The sequence below is a fragment of the Capra hircus genome, chromosome 3, assembly GCF_001704415.2.
Source record: "Capra hircus breed San Clemente chromosome 3, ASM170441v1, whole genome shotgun sequence".
In the NCBI taxonomy this organism is placed as follows: Eukaryota; Metazoa; Chordata; class Mammalia; order Artiodactyla; family Bovidae; genus Capra; species Capra hircus.
The window spans coordinates 92,272,219-92,290,440 of record NC_030810.1 but is presented as its reverse complement, the minus strand read 5'-3'; the positions used below and the strand labels follow the sequence as shown (position 1 = coordinate 92,290,440).

The 18,222-nt window shown below is 36.7% G+C and overlaps 1 protein-coding gene across 2 annotated transcripts; it reads right to left on the bottom strand.

Annotated features, from left to right (window-relative positions):
- TSHB (thyroid stimulating hormone beta) lies at positions 12,719–17,902 on the bottom strand. 2 transcript variants are annotated; one of them, XM_005677829.3, is made up of 3 exons: positions 17,872–17,902; positions 13,480–13,642; positions 12,719–13,056 (listed from the first exon to the last, which is right to left on the bottom strand). In XM_005677829.3, exons 2-3 carry the CDS (start codon positions 13,639–13,641, stop codon positions 12,802–12,804), a joined length of 417 nt encoding a protein of 138 aa, XP_005677886.2. In that variant the 5' UTR covers position 13,642; positions 17,872–17,902; the 3' UTR covers positions 12,719–12,801.

The window sequence follows — 18,222 nt, the reverse complement described above, 5'->3', positions numbered from 1 at the left end:
GGGGTCGCACAGAGTCAGACACAACTGAAGCGACTTAGCAGCAGCAGCAGCATGGATCACAACTTCCCTGGTGGCTCAGATGGTAAAGCTTCTGCCTACAATGCGGGAGACTCAGGTTCGATCCCTGGGTGGGGAAGATCCTCTGGAGAAGGAAATGGCAACCCACTCCAGTACTGTTGACTGGAAAATCCAATGGCAGGAGCCTGGTAGGCTACAGTCCAATGGGTCACAAAGAGTCGGACACGACTGAGTGACTTCACTTCATGGATCACAACAAACTGGAAAATTCTTAAAGGGATGGGAATACCAGACCACCTTACCTGCCTCCTTAGAAATCTGTATGCAGGTCAAGAAGCAGCAGTTAGAATGGGACATGGAACAACAGACTGATTCCAAATTGGGAAAGGAGTACGTCAAGGATGATTGTCACCCTGCTTATTTAACTTCTATGCAGAGTACATCATGCGAAATGCCAGGCCAGATGAAGCACAAGCTGGAATCAAGATTGCCGGGACAAATATCAATAACCTCAGATACGCAGATGACACCACCCTTATGGCAAAAAGCTAAGAAGAATTAAAGAGACTCTTGATGAAAGTGAAAGAGTTTAAAACTCCACATTCAAAAAACTAAGATCCTGGCATCCAGTCGCATCACTTCATGACAAATAGATGGGAAAACAGTGGAAACAGTGACAGACTTTATTTTCTTGGGCTCCAAAATCACTGCAGATAGTGGCTATAACCATGGAATTAAGACTCTTGCTCCTTGGAAGAAAAGCTATGACCAGCCTAGAGAGCATATTATAAAGCAGAGATATTACTTTGCCAACAAAGTTCTGTCTAGTCAAAGCTATGGTTTTTCAAGTAGTCATGTATGGATGTGAGAGTTGGACTATAAAGAAAGCTGAGCACCAAAGAATTGATGCTTTTGAACTGTGGTGTTGGAGAAGACTCTTGAGAGTCCCTTGGACTGCAAGGAGATCTAACCAGTCAATACCAAGGGAAATCAGTCCTAAATACTCATTGGAAGGACTGATGCTAAAGCTGAAACTCCAATACTTTGGCTACCTGATGTGAAGAACTGACTCACAGGTAAAGACCCTGATGCCGGGAAAGATTGCAGGCAGGAGAAGAAGGAGACGACAGAGGATGAGATGGTTGGATGGCATCACCAACTTGGTGAACATGAGTTTGAGAAGGCTCCAGGAGTTGGTGATGGACAGGGAAACCCAGCACGCTGCAGTCCATAGGGTCGCAAAGAGTTGGACATGACTGAGTGACTGAACTAAACTGAACTGAAGTGAGAACTGGACTTAAAAACAACACTCTCACAAAGTTATTGTATATAGTTCTATTTCAATTAATACTGTTTCACCTAAATTACATTTCTCTTCCCCAGAGTAGCTTCTTTATTGTCCAAAATACAACCTATAAAATTGCACACTGCTCCCTTGTAATGCCCTTTGACCACCAGGCCCTTGATTTCAGCAACCCCATTTTCCCTACCCATAGGAGGGAGCACTAACAGGCCTTTGAAGTTAGTTGCTTAACTACATCATCTTAGTTTGGGCTCATCGAAATCAAATTTGTGTCAAGGTATATTTTAAGATGGGCTTCCCTAGTGGCTCAGCAGTAAAGAATCTGCCTGCAATGCAGGAGCCACAGGAGACAGAGGTTCAATCCCTGAGTCAGGAAGATCCTCTGGAGGAGGGCATGGCAACCCACTCCAGTATTACCTGGAGAATCAAGAGGAGCCTGGTGCGCTACAGTCCATAGGGTCGCAAGGAGTCACAGGTGACTGACAGGACATAGCATACACACACGCATATTTTAAGAGAGACAAAAAGTTTCTATTTTCTTTCAACATTACTCTCTTTTCTATAAGATGTATCTGTGAGGTATTGCATATGGGTGTCCTTTGAAAGGTAAAAAGACTATACCAATGCAAAATGTTATTAATCATTTTGTTGATACTCTTATTTTAACAAGGATGACTAAATACATTTCAGGAGCCCACTATTCAGATGGCTGTCTCCTAGGGACATGGAACACATTGAAGAATAGAAGTAATATGTCCAGAAAGCTGCAAAGCAAAATCTATGCTGATTTCACAAAGTTTTTAGCTAATATGCCAGTAACACTTCCAAAACTTTGATGTTGTTTTGTTTTTGCCCTGTATAACTTATGATGGTTTTACTTATATTAAATAGAAGAAATATAAATTAAATTAAAAGGTATAACCAGCAAAGTGCCTAGCATACCTGACATTGATAAATATTACCTATTGTTACAATTATTATGTTTTTGAGTTTTGTTAATTACTAGGTTGGCATGAAAGTAATTATGATTTTGGATGTGAATTTTAAACCATTATAATTCACTCAAACATATCTTTATTAATCAAAATAGGAACCATTACCATCAACACATTTTTGCCAATGAGAATTGTTTATTCCTGTAGTGTAAAAATCTGTGCTTCGAGATTCGATGAATTCTTGGAAAGCATTTTCTGCCTGCTGCTGGTTGTCAAGATGCTTGACAACCTTGCAAAAAGTTGTCACAATGCTTGAAGAAGTAGCAGTAAGTTGACAAGAGGTCAGGTAAATATGGCTGATGAGGCAGCCCAACTCATTCAACTTTTGAAGTGTTGGTTGTGCGACATGCAGTTGGGCATTGTCATGGAGAAGAATTGGGCCCATTCTTTTGACCAATATCAGGTGCAGGCATTGTAGTTTTCAGTGCATCTCATCAATTTGCTAAGCATACTTCTCAGATGTAATGGTTTTGCTGGGATTCAGAAAGCTGTAGTGGATCAGATCTGCAGCAAAACACCAATTAGGGATCATGACCTTTTTTTGGTGCAAATTTGGTTTTGGGAAGAGCTTTGGAGCCTCTTCTCAGTCCAACCACTGAGCTGATCATCAGAAGTTGTCAAATAAAATACACTTTTCATCACATATCACAATCTGATCAAGAAATGACAATTTAAAAAAATTTTCAGTCAGTTCATCAGGCACCCACTTATCAAGCTTTTTCACCTTTCCAATTTGATTCAAATGCCAAAAGACCATAGACTGGCTGACGTTGAATTCTTGGGGAACTTTCTCATGAAGTTTTAAGAGGATCAGCTTTGCTAATGGCTCTGAGTTGGTCGTTGTCAACTTCTGATGGCCAGCCACTATGCTCCTCATCTTCAAGGCTCTCACCTCCTTTGCAAAACTTCTTGAACCACCACTGCACTGTATATTCATTAGCAGTTCCTGGGCCAAAGGTATCGTTGGTATTGTAAGCTGTCTCCACTGCTTTACAACCCATTGTGAACTCAAATAAGAAAATCACTCGAATTTGCTTTTTGTCTAACATCGTTTCCCTAGCCTAAAGTAAAGAGCAAGTAGTAAATCACTAGGAAAAAACATACCATGAGAAATGTGCATTAAAATGATGTTTTTACATAATCACATTTATTTAAGAAGGTATTCCAATATCGAATGACAAATGTCAACAATGCAAAAACTACAATCACTTTTGCACCAACCTAACATAATTGAAACATGCATAATTGTGTATAACTAAAGATACTTCCACAGATACCAAATACCTATTTGAACACATTCATCTGTTGAATTAATGAATAGTTTTATTTCCCAGTTCTAATTTAACAACTATATATCAAGAGCCATAGCTAGAGTTCCTGTATTTTTTCTCTGGGTCTCTCTGTCTTGTAAGACCCATTCTTCAGCTCAGTTCAGTTCAGTCGCTCAGCCATGTCCGACTCTTTGTGACACCATGAACCGCAGCATGCCAGGCCTTCCTGTCCATCACCAACTGCCAGAGTCTACCCAGACCCATGTCCATTGAGTCAGTGATGCCATCCAACCATCTCATCCTCTGTTGTCCCCTTCTCCTCCTGCCATCAATCTTTCCCAGCATCTGGGTCTTTTCAAATGAGTCAGCTCTTTGCATCAGGTGGCCAAATTGGAGTTTCAGCTTCAACATCAGTCCTCCTAATGAACACCCAGGACTGATCTCCTTTAGGATGGATAGGTTAGATCTCCTTGCAGTCCAAGGGACCCTCAAGACTCTTCAAGCATCAGTTCTTCAGTGCTCAGCTTTCTTTATAGTCCAACTCTCACATCGATAAATGACTACTGGAAAAACCATAGCTTTGACTAAACGGACCTTTGTTGACAAAGTAATGTCTCTGCTTTTTAATATGCTGTCTAGGTTGGTCATAACTTTCTTTCCAAGGAGTAAGCGTCTTTTAATTTCATGGCTGCAATCACCATCTGCAGTGATTTTGGAGCCCAGAAAAATAAAGTCAGCCACTGTTTCCACTGTTTCCCCATCTATTTCCCATGAAGTGATGGGACCGGATGCCATGATCTTAGTTTTCTGAATGTTGCGCTTTAAGCCAACTTTTTCACTCTCCTCTTTCACTTTCATCAAGAGGCTTTTTAGTTCCTCTTCACTTTCTGCCATAAGGGTGGTGTCATCTGCATGAGGTTACTGATATTTCCCCCTGCAATCTTGATTCCAGCTTGTGCTTCCTCCAGCCCAACATTTCTCATGATGTAGTCTGCATAGAAGTTAAATAAGCAGGGTGACAATATACAGCCTTGACATACTTCTTTTCCTATTTGGAACCAGTCTGTTGTTCCAAGTCCAGTTCTAACTGTTGTTTCCTGGCCTGCATACAGGTTTCTCAAGAGGCAGGTCAGGTGTTCTGGTATTCCCATCTCTTGAAGAATTTTCCACAGTTTGTTGTGATCCACACAGTCAAAGTCTTTTGGCATAGTCAATAAAGCAGAAATAGATGTTTTTCTGGAACTCTCTTTCTTTTTTGATGATCCAGCGGATGTTGGCAATTTGATCTCTGGTTCCTCTGCCTTTTCTAAAACCAGCTTGAACATCTGGAAGTTCATGGTTCCGTATTGCTGAAGCCTGGCTTGGAGAATTTTGAGCATTACTTTACTAGCATGTGAAATGAGTGCAATTGTGCGGTAGTTTGAGCATTCTTTGGCATTGCCTTTCTTTGGGATTGGAATGAAAACTGACCTTTTCCAGTCCTGTGGTCACTGCTGAGTTTTCCAAATTTGCTGGCATACTGAGTGCAGCACTTTCACAGCATCATCTTTCAGGATTTGAAATAGCTCCACTGGAATTCCATCACCTCCACTAGCTTTGTTCGTAGTGATGCTGCCTAAGGCCCACTTGGCTTCACAGTCCAGGATGTCTGGCTCTAGGTGAGTGTGAGTGATCACACCATGTGGGTGTGGGTCATGAAGATCTTTTTTTGTACAGTTCTTCTGTGTATTCTTGCCACCTCTTCTTAATATCTTCTGCTTCTGTTAGGTCCATACCATTTCTGTCCTTTATTGAGCCCATCTTTGCATGAAATGTTCCCTCGGTATCTCTAATTTTCTTGAAGAGATCTCTAGTCTTTCCCATTCTATTGTTTTCTTCTATTTCTTTGCAACCCCCTCTAACATTAGAATTATTTTTTTCACTTTGTTTCTGGAACTACTATTTTGTACACTTTGAAAAAACTCTTTTTGAGAATGCTGATATGCTAAAATGAACAAAGCAAGTCTCTGCCCTCAAGGAGGTTAGAGTGGAAAACAGGAAAGTATAATTACCATGAGGTAAGTGCTATGATAATCATTAACCCAGAGTGGATCCACTCAGCCTTGGAGAGGATGGTCAGAGGAGAGAGGCTTCCTGAATTTTAAGGACATCAAACTGAGTCCTGAAGAACCCATACAAATGAGTCAAGTAAAAAGTAATAGAAGTAGAGAAAGTGAGACATAGCTGTGTTAAAAGCTAAATAGAAATTGGCCAGGAGAAATGAGAGGTTAGGGAAGAACTTAATACTTAACAATAGAAGCAGAGTGGAAGATACCACAAAAAAAGAATTTTATTGCACTTAAACTCAGACTTGCTGCTCAGTAAAGGAGGCAATCTCATACAGGAAAAAAAAACTTTTAAAAAATTGAGGTATAATTGACATTTATTACTTTCAGGTGTATGAATTAATGATTCAATATTTTTTAATATTTCAAAATGATCACCACAATAAATCTAGGTAATATCTGTCATCATAAATTGTTAAAGAATTTTTTTCTTGTGGTGAGAATTTTTAAGATTTATTCTCAGTAACTTTCAACTATGCAACACTATTGTTAACTACAGTCACCATGCTGTACACCCCTATGACTTATTTATTTTATAACTGGAGGTTTGTTCCTTTTGACTCCCTTCATCTATTTCATCTACCCACCACCCTCCTCTTCTGACAACCACCTATCTGTTTTCTTTTTCTCTGGGCTTGTTTGGGTTTTTTTGCCACATATAAGTGAAATCAAATGGTATTTGTCTTTCTCTATCAGTCTTTTCACTTATAATAAACTCAGGGTCCATCCATGTTGTCAAAAATGGGAAGATTTCCTTCTCTGCTGAGCAGTGGTCTATTATATACATCTACTAAAATTTTATCCATCCATGGCCACTTAGTTGTTTTCAACATTGCTACAATCTTGACTATTATAAATAGTGCAGTAATGAACATTGAGGTGCATATATCTTTTCCAGTTAATGTTTTCATTTTCTTCAGATAAATATCCAAATGTGGAATTGCTGGATGTAGCTCTATTTTCAATTTTTTAATGGAAACTCCATATAATCTTCCATGGTGGCTCCACTTTGTAACCCACAAACAGTGTACAAGGGTTTCCTTTGCTCCTTGCTATTTGTTTTCTTTTTGATAATAGCCATTTAACGGGTGTGAGATGCTATCTCATTGTGGTTTTTATTTGCATTTTCCGAAGATTAGTGACACTGCACATTTTTTCATGTATCTGTTGGCCATCTGTATGTATTCTTTGAAAAAAAACTGTCTATTTAGGTCCTCTGCTAATTTTTTAATCAGATTGCTTACATATCTTTTTGATGTTGAGTTATATGAGTCTTTGTTTATTTGGGATATTAACCCCTTAGGATATATTGTTGAATATATAGAATATATATATTCTTTTATTTAGTAGGTTGTCTTTCTATCTTGTTGATAGTTTCCTTTGCTATGCAGAAGCTTTTTAGTTTGATGAAGTTCATTTTTGCTTTTGTCTCCATTGTCTGATGAGACAGATTGAAAAAATATTGCTAAAGCCAACATCAAAGATCATACTGCCTACATTCTTTTTTATGAGTCTTATGGAATCGGGTCTTACCTTCAAGTCTTTAATTCATTTTAAGTTGATTTTTGTATATGCTGTGAGAAAGTAGTTCAGTTTCATTCTTTTGCAGATAGATGTCCAGTTTTCTCAACACCATTTATTAAAGAGACTATTCCTTCCACATTGTATAATTTTGGCTTCTTTGTTGTATATTAATTGACCATATATGCATGGTTTTATTCTAGGTGCTCCAGTCTGTTCAACTGATTGTCTTTTTTAATGCCAATACCATACTGTCTTGATAACTATAGATTTGCAATATAGTTTGAAATCAAGAAGGATGATGCTCCAGCTTTGTTTTTCTTTCTCAAGTTTGCTTTGTTTATTTGAGGTCTTTTGTCGTTCCATACAAATTTTAGAATTGTTTGTTCTAGTTTTGTAAAAACTAGCATTGGAATTTTGATAGAGATTGAATTGAATTATGTAGATCACTTTGGGTAGTATGAAAACTTACTTTAACAACATTAATTCTTCCAGTCCATGAGCACAGAATATCTTCCCATTTATTTGGGTCTTCTTCAGTTTCTTTAATCAATGTCTTATAGTTTTCAGCGTACTGGACTTTTACCTCCTGGGTATTTCATTATTTTTGATGCAATTGTAAATAGGATGGTTTTATTAATTTCTGTTACTTTATTACTAGTGTGTAGAAATGCAACCAATTTCTATGCATGATTTTGTATCCTGAAATTTTACTGAATTCATTTATTAGTTCTCACAATTTTTTGATGAAGTCTTTAGAGTTTTCAATATATAGTATCATGCAGTGACCATTTTCATTTCCAATTTGGATATCTATCTTTTTCTTGCCTACTTGCTCTGGCTAGGACTTCCAATACTATCATGAGAGTGAATATTCTTATCTTGTTCCTCATCTTAGAGAAAACGTTTTCATTGGTATGATGTTCTCTGTGGACTTGTATATATGACATTTATTATGTTGAGGTACATTTCCTCTAAAAGAGAACTTGTATTACTTGAATTTCCTTTTATCAGCAAGCATCACACTATTACCTGACAATATATCATCTTGGTACACTCACTTACTTCTAAAAAGCAAAGATTATTGCACTGATTCCAAATCCATCAGTTTATGAAAGAACTCTTTATATTGCAAAGTCAAATGAGAAACAAGAGGGACTCTTTTTAAAGAGCTGAATTTCAAATCTCCTCTGCCAAAAACTGACTCCTTCAAACCTGAGATTGAATTAAAGACCAGTTCAGAACATGCTCCCAAATTTCCATCTTTCTCTTCTCACACAAGTAATAATTCTTCCATTTCTTATTTATTCTCATTTATTATTTATTCCTTATTTATTCTAAGTTCTCTATTTATTGTCTCACTTCTAAACCCAAAGAATACTAATATTTTCCAAAACAGCATTTCCATATACTCAAGTTTCTGGATCCAGTAGAAGTAAATTGTGGGTCATGACAATTCCTAAGCTCTTTTCAAGGATTCTTTGCTTGGATAACTCCATTTTCAAAAGTAGTTTAATACAACATTTATGTGTCTAACCCAAATGGATTGCCTTCAGTGGAAGGAAACAAGTTGTCTCTGATGCACCCACTGTAAGGTTCCATGGTGGTACAGGCCACTATACCCATGTCCAGGCCTAGCCTCCTTAATGAAGGAGGAAGCCCATATGACAAATGTCTTCTGAAGAAGTAAAACTCTCACTGTTCGCAGATGACATGATCCTCTACATAGAAAAGCCTAAAAGATTCCACCAGAAAATTACTAGAGCTAATCAATGAATAGTAAAGTTGCAGGATATAAAATTAACACACAGAAATCCTTTGCATTCCTATACACTGCTGCTGCTGCTAAGTCACTTCAGTCGTGTCCGACTCTGTGTGACCCCATAGACGGAAGCCCACCAGGCTCCCCCATCCCTGGGATTCTCCAGGCAAGAACACTGGAGTGGGTTGCCATTGCCTTCTCCAATGCATGAAAGTGAAAAGTGAAAGTGAAGTCACTCAGTCGTGTCTGACTCTTAGCGACCCCATAGACTGCAGCCTTCCAGGCTCCTCCATCCATGGGATTTTCCAGGCAAGAGTACTGGAGTGGGGTGCCATTGCCTTCTCCTATACACTAACAAGAGAGAAATCAGAAAGAAATTAAGGAAACAATTCCATTCACCATTGCAATGAAAAGAATAAAATACTTAGGAATAAATTTACCTAAAGAAGCAAAAGACCTATATATAGAAAACTATAAAACACTGATGAAAGAAATCAAAAATGACACAAATAGATGGAGAAATATACCATGTTCATGGATCAGAAGAATCAATATAGTGAAAATGAGTATACTACCCAAAGCAATCTATAGATTCAATGCAATCCCTATCAAGCTACCAATAGTATTTTTCAGAGAACTAGAACAATTAATTTCACAATTTGTAAGGAAATACAAAAAACCTCGAACAGCCAAAGCAATCTTGAGAAAGAATGGAACTGGAGGAATCAACCTGCCTGACTTCAGGCTCTATTACAAAGCCATCAAAACAGTATGGTACTGGCACAAAGACAGAAATATAGATCAATGGAACAAAATAGAAAGCCCAGAGATAAATCCATGCACCTATGGACACCTTATCTTTGACAAAGGAGGCAAGCATATACAATGGAGTAAAGACAATCTCTTTAACAAGTGGTGCTGGGAAAACTGGTCAACCACTTGTAAAAGAATGAAACTAGAACACTAACACCATAGACAAAAATAAACTCAAAATGGATTAAAGATATAAATGTAAGACCAGAAACTATAAAACTCCTACAGGAAAATACAGGCAAAACACTCTGACATAAATCACAGCAGGATCCTCTATGACCCACCTCTCAGAGTAATAGAAATAAAGCAAAAATAAACAAATGGGACCTAATTAAACTTAAAAGCTTCTGCACAACAAAGGAAACTATAAGCAAGGTGAAAAGACAGCATTCAGAATGGGAGAAAATAATAGCAAATGAAGCAACTGACAAAGAATTCATCTCAAAAATATACAAGCAACTTCTGCGGCTCAATTCCAGAAAAATAAACAACCCAATTTAAAAAATGGGCCAAAAAATTAAACAGACATTTCTCCAAAGAAGGCATACAGATGGCTAACAAACACATGAAAAGATGCTCAACATCACTCATTATCAGAGAAATACAAATCAAAACCACAATGAGGTACCATCTCATGCCAGTCAGAATGGCTGCTATCAAAAAGTCTACAAACAGTAAATGTTGAAGAGGATGTGGAGAAAAGGGAACCCTCTTACACTGATGGTGGGAATGCAAACTAGTACAGCCACTATGGAGAACAGTGTGGAGATTCCTTAAAAAACTGGAAATAGAACTGCCATATGACCCAGCAATCCCATTGCTGGGCATACACACCAAGGAAACCAGTGTTGAAAGAGACACATGTACCTCAATATTCATCACCACACTGTTCACAATAGCCAGGACATGGAAGCAATCTAGACGTCCATCAGCAGACAAATGGATAAGAAAGCTGTGGTACATATACACAATGGAATATTACTCAGCTGTTAAAATGAATTCATTCGAATCTGTTCTAATGAGGTGGATGAAACTGGAGCCTATTATATACAGTGAAGTAAGTGAGAAAGAAAAACACCAATACAGTATACTAATGCATATATATGGAATTTAGAAAGATGGTAGTGATGACCCTATATGCGAGACAACAAAAGAGACGCAGATGTAAAGAACAGTCTTTTGGACTCTGTGGGAGAAGGCAAGGATGGGATGATTTGAGAGGGTAGCATTGAAACATGTATATTATTATATGTGAAGTGGATTGCTGATTCAGGTTCAATGTATGAGAAAGGGTGCTCAGGGCTGGTGCACTGGGATGACCCTGGGGGATGGGATCGGGAGGGAGGCGAGAGGGGGGTTCTATATGGAGAACACATGTGTGCCCATGGTTGATTCATGTCAATGTATGGCAAAAACCACTACAATATTGCAAAATAATTAGCCTCCAATTAAAATAAATAGAAAAAAATGTCTTCTGAGCTTGACTATTTATAAGGGCTCTCTCTAAACCTGATAGCCTTTCCACAGTTCAAGTTCTTGAAAAACATTTTTCAGATTCTGTGAAAGTCTTATGTGATTAGTACCAGTTAGGTTTAAACATTAGACTTTTTACTCATTAATCAAATATCTATATTCAATATACAGATTCAGAGGGAATGTTATAATCCTGCAGCTTTAAGTGTTCATGTCATCAAGCAATATGAGAACCCGAAGACCCAGATTAATATTTGGAGCACATCCTAATATCAACTTCAGATATTAAGGTAAGAATAATTTGGATTCCTGACTTTGCATATAAATGTACAACTACTGTGTCCTCATTGGCAGAACATGGGTTTGGGTACTAATCCATCTGCACTGCCTTAGCATCCCCTCAGACACTGTCAGCCTGTAGGTATTTACATAATACCCACATTAATGCAACCAGTGACTGTGGGATATAACAAAGACAACTGACCCCACTGACAATGGTTTTCACCCAGTGGCAAGTTCTCTCTATCCAGAATTTGGATAGAGAGAAATGGAAAATACAGGATTAGTCATCCTTCTGAGGTCAAGTCTGCAGGGGACTAGGTCTGTCACTTCACACAGCTCTTGAAACCAAACTCTCATGAAAGAGTACTTAAGAAATGAAAAGAAAAACAAAACACTTACTAAGCAAATTTACTGGAAAACAGTGTTTCCATATTGAAGGTTTAGGTTAGAATTTAAGATGATTCCTCTCAATGAAATCCTTTCACACTCTACCACTATTTCTAAAATCTTTCATAATTATACTAGTTTTTCATGACATCAAAAGCCCAAACAGCACAAGTTGCTGAAAAATGTCTCAAATTACCTGAAAGACTACAAAGGATTTAGACTTCTACATGTAAAATGATCATGGCCTCTTATCTAGGCTTTTGGAGTATAGCTTTCATAAGTCAGTAGGCCCACCAGAGTAATTAAATAGATTAGAATATACTGAGTTTTGGTGAAGTTTTATCTTGTGCATTTGAATGACAGGATAAAGTACTATATTGCAAATTTCACATATTCCTTACTCTTCCCCTCTGCTCCAGCCTTGTTTCAGCCTTTAGAAGTAGGTGTCTCCAGTAGACTGATGCCATGTGTTACTTCAAGGGCTGATCATACTACTACATACTACTGTTACTACTACATACTACTCTGTAGCTTTCCCATATTCATTTTCTATTAATAGGCTAAGACGAACCTCATGGCCCTCTGTTAAAAGAGTCTACTTAAGACTGGCTTTCATTAGTAATTTATGTCCCTGTTCTTCATCTTACCACTCTGCCCTTTCATGTGGAAATCATCCTTCATATGAGCTGCAAATGCTCTTTCACTCCCCTTTTCTTCTAAAGCCCTTAAGCTCTCTAATGCATGAATGGGTAGGTTATGGATGAAATAGTACTCAAATGTACACAAGGTGTTGTGAAATATGTCAATAATTTATTAGTTTTATTCCAGGTAAATACATTTAACCAAATTGCAAATTACATTACTATTAAAATTAGATAGAAAATCCCACCACATAGGACTTCTGAGGTTTGGTACAGTAGTTTGTTTTGATGGCCTCATGTATACAATCACTATAGTCAGTATTACACTTGCCACACTTACAGCTTATAGCTACCGGGTAGGAGAAATAAGGAGTAACATGGCGTGGGCATCCTGGTATTTCTGCAGTCTTGTACATGAAGTCTCTGTATGTACAGACATCCTGAGACAGGGCATATTTGGGAAGAAACAGCTTGCCGTTGACATCCTGAGGAAAGAATTTAAAAGGAGCAGAATGCGATAGGACTTTAGAAAATATATAGTAATGGAAACAGATAAAAATTAACATACTATTTTGTCATAAATAGGACTAGAGGAGGATTCTTTAGTTTCATTTCCCAATGCCAACTCAATATATCCACACTAAATCCCATACAGATAAAAGTGACACTCCCTCTCTTTCATTGTATATCATGCGACCAATATGCCATTTAAATAAATTTTGGAAGTAAAGCTGTTATAAACTGTACTGAGTACACACTGTAACCTGTGTACTCTACCTCTACAGAGCCAATAAGCATTAGATTTTGGAAATGGGGTTGTGGTTTATCTCATTTTGTTTCTGGATAGAAAAGGACTGGGTCTAGGTTTATCTAATTTTCAGCTAAAAGAACTGAAATGAACTACGTACCCGTGTCATACAATAACCAGCACAGATGGTGGTGTTGATGGTTAGGCAGTAAGCACATTCTTTCCTTTCGATATGCATCATATACTCAGTTGGAATACAAAAAGACATTGCTTGTCCACATGCAAGGCCAAAAATCATGGACATCAGGAAGATAGCAGTCATGCTAAATCAAAGATAAGATTAAGATATTACATGTATCCTTTAGAACATTCAGAAGGGACATTTGGAAAGTGCTATAATGTGTATGTGTGTGTGTATAAATATATGTATGTATTGAATACCTACTTTGTCTTAGACCCTATATTAGTGTTTTTGAATAGCTAATTTTCTCAGTAATCTTTCTGTGCACACTTAGATGTGGCTATGATACATGTACCCCATCATGACAAAGCTCACAGAGTGAAAGTCCTGCTTGCAAGTGCCACTTAGATCCAGTGAAACGGCAAGCCTGAAACACTACAACAGAAAAGTAGCAGGGACATGTAGTCAACTAAGTACAAAATAATTCATTCATTGGAAACAATCAAAATACCTGCCTTTATCATTATAAGAAGTGAGTTAATAGGCTTCAGAAAGGGCTTTCCGAGAAATGTGCTTTTCTAAAAACTTTGGTTCAATAGCTTAAAAGGCCAACAAATTGGTCATAATAAGAAAGGGCAAAGAAATCAAGGAAGTGAATGATCAAACTTGAGTATCAGCTCAATGCAAATAATCTTGTGTATGAGTCTACCCAATGTCTGTCAAGAAAGACAAGGCTAGAGAAATTCCAAAAAAGGTAAATTAAAATTACACTGGTGTTAAGGGGCTAAACCCAGCAATCTAAAAACCCCTCTTCTCAATCCTTAGAATATTCCTTTAAAGTTGAAAGAAATAGAGTTGGAAAAATAAAATTATTTTACTTGAAGTTGTATGGAACTCATTATCTTAAAAAGATTATGGAGGCAAAAAATATAGGTTGACACAATGAGAGTAACACAATCAAGGATGACAGGTCCACTGTAGGTTAGCCAGGAAAGTAAAATAAGTTTTGGCTGCATGGAAGACATCAGAGGATTCTCAACCTCTGCAACTTGATTGCCTCTTTTAAAATCATTCATAAATGATTCATTGAGCACCTAAACAAAAAGGTATGATTTCAGGCCCTAAATAATGAGAACCCCTGATGAAGAGTGTGTTCACTATCAACTGGTCATTGTAATGAGCTGGATAATGTTATGGCAGTTTTGCCACTGAGAGGGGATAATCAAGTTTGAGACTTTTGGATATAAGTTGATCACTTCAAAGATTAAGAAGATATTTTTCATCTTATAAATACCGTACAGTTGGCTTGGCATATTTGGATTCTTTACCTTCTAAAGGATCATAGTCAGAAAAGAAAATACATATCTTCATGGAAGAGCTTTGAACACAAACTTGTTTTATTATTTTATTAAATAAATTATAATTTATTAAACATTGTTATTCAATCTGGGGCCAAACTATGGTGGAATGACTTCCCTGGTGGCTCTGAGGTAGGAGACCCAGGTTCAATCCCTGGGCCGGGAAGATCTCCTGGAGAAGAAAATGGCAACCCACTCCAGTATTCTTGCCTGGAAAATCCCATGGACGGAGGAGCCTGGTAGGCTACAGTCCATGGGGTAGCAAAGAGTTGGACATGACTGAGTGACTTCACTTTCACTTTCATTCAGTCAAGAAGACTGTATCAAGATTTTTTTCAATTTTTCCTCAAATCTATCAATTATATTCCAATAGCATCTTTAAACTGCATACACTAAAACTTCCATTAATTGAAATCTCATGGACTCAGCCTCAGTTAACAAGTTAAAGAATTTTTGTCTTTAATTAACTCATAAGAAAAAAATGAAACCACATTCAACAAGCCACCAGGTATTTTAAATGTCAACTTCCAAAGATTAGTGGCCATTCCAACCAGTATCCTATTTGCAGAATGAGAACTGCAGATGAATTAGACAAATATATATTGAGCATTTTAACTAGGCACTGAGAGATACAAAATGGATGTTATAGTCTTTGACCTCAAGGGCTGACAGTCTAGTGAAAGAGATAACTATGAACACTAATTAATAAAAATACCTATTGTTTAACTGATAACACCACGTGTTGGTGATGATTTTGAGTAAATAGAACCTTCATATGCTGTTGGTGGGATGGTAAAATGATACATAAAAATATTTTGAAAATCAGTTTGACAGTTTCTTATAAAATTACACATATACTTAACTGATGACCCAGCAATTCTACTCCTAGATATCCACTCAAGATAAATAAGAACAAATGTTTACAAAAAGTAGTTAGTGTTTTAAGTGCTCAGAGACTTGAAACTATGACTCTGACACCATAATAATCAAAGACTTTTTCTATATAGACAAGGAAGTGAACTCACCCATTAAAAAGGGTTTTCTGGTAAATACTTTCAAATAAAATTTGCATATTCTTGGTATGAAATACCAAGAAACAAAATTATAGAAATTGTGTACAGCAAAAGCACAAGAGCAAAATTACAAAAGAACAGAGCAAAATTACAAGAATTCCTTGCTCATAGAGTCTGGTTTTCTCAGTGCTTCACAAATGTGAGCTCCCTCTATGGTAGAGTTGGTTCCATTATTTTAGAGCCACAGACTTAGAGAATCCTCTGAAGGATCTTAAAACTCTTGACTGAGTAAATGACATAAAATACTCACAGACTATGATCATACGGTTCTTGCCCATTTAGCCAGCCAACCATTGGATTTTTGCCATAGGAAATAATTACACATATTTTAACTTTTAGGCATATGATCTATATAAAATAGATATGTGCTAACCTAGTGACGAGACTATTGGTTCTGAAGGTAAGGAACAGATTTCAAGATCTCCCTTAGATCTATGAGAAATCAACTAAAATGTTGAATCTGTCTGGCCTAATTTCCCCATCTGCAGAGCCAAAGAGGCAAGTACATCTGATCCTTTTTGAAACTGTAGAATTTTTAAAAAACAATCTTGGAACTTTTACTTATTGTTCTCATATCCATTACGGACACTCTAAATTGTTCTGAAGTTCTTCTTTTAAATGTAAAACTCCAAGCTAACAAAAGAAAAATCAAAAGGGCTGAATCATCTTTTCTATATAACAGTATATAAAGTAAGAATTATTCTTTCTCCTTTATTGCAAATAGTAAAACTTCACCCAAACGATTTTTCTGGGCCTTAATTTCTTCAGCTGTAAAAAAACACTGAGACCCAGAGAATGATAAGGAAGGACTTTTCAGCACAAACAGAGTATGATTCTATGTGATAAATTAGTGTCAGGTCCCTGGTCTAATAGTGATCTAAAATTATGCTTCCAGGTTTTATTGCAATTGTGTGTAACTAAGAAATTAAGAAATTTGTGCCTTCATTTTTCCATATACTCCTTCCTAAAATCATAATAAGAATAAAACATTACATGTGAAGCGCTTGGAATGCTACTGAAGACTATGTAACTATATAACATTCAGTATATAAATCAGTGTTAGTTAATATCCCCTTATAAGACCTGCCACAATTTCTCCTGTATCGTCATCTGGATTCTCAACCTCTGCAACTTAATCACCTCTTTTAAAATTATTCATAAATGATTTATTGAGCACCTAAACACAGAGGCATGATTTCAGGCGCAAATTATGAGATGCCCTTGTCAGTGCCATGATCATCTGCATCTACACTTGCAACATTTTTCCTGATTCCAAGATATCCTCTTTCCTTTGTCCTCTACCCAACATTTTCTCTCATCTTTTTGTTCTTACTACCTTTATTCTAAGCACACTTCTCTTTATTGTTCTAGTTTCTTTCACCAATCTTTTCTCTTCAAATCCCTTACTGGCTAGAGCAATATATTTTTCTAGAGAGCAAAATGTACTATAAGATATGTATGTGCTTTGGACATTATCCAAGGCAGGTTAGCTATAACTAAAATAATACAGAGTAAATTACCTCCACAAGTACCCCAACTGAATTTACTCCAAGTTTTCTCAGAAGTACATTATCATCAAAAATAATCATTAGTAATTGACAGGATTTAATACATAGATTATTCAATTGATTTAAAACATTTAAATCAAATGTAAATAGTAAGGGAAGGCCATGAATAGCAATCAACCTTCATTAGGGAATTGACCAATTTTTCCTCTTCTTCGAAGTCAGTAGAAAATTTTCTTATCCTTACATATGTAGTTTATTCATCTTCACCCATCATTGAACAATTTTGGAGCAGTAATTAGGATTTCTAGAGCTTATCAAAGCAAATTATCACAGCATTTGCCATTTTTAAATAAATGCTAAAATGATGAAAAGAAGAATAATTTGGAATAGCAACATTTCATTTCACAAAGCCTTCTCAGGGTAGACACCTACCTTACTTTGCATTGGTGAGCTGATGTTGTAATGACCCAGACTAAAAGCTCTTGGTTCATTTTATACCCTTCAGGATAATTCCTCTCTGATCCTCTTGTTTACATAATCACATTTGAATTACTGCTTTCTTATCTGAAAACCACCTATTGAAAATTAATACTGAATCTCAAATAAAATGTGTTTAGACAAACAACTTCACATCTTCCTCTGGAAACTCTGACATTATTGTAGCATGAATTTTCCTTTTCTCCTATTTCAAAATATAATTACCCTTGTAAATACATCCTTTATTAATATTTATTAATATTAAAAAATATAAACACAGAAGGAGAAAAAACAAATTCAAAACAA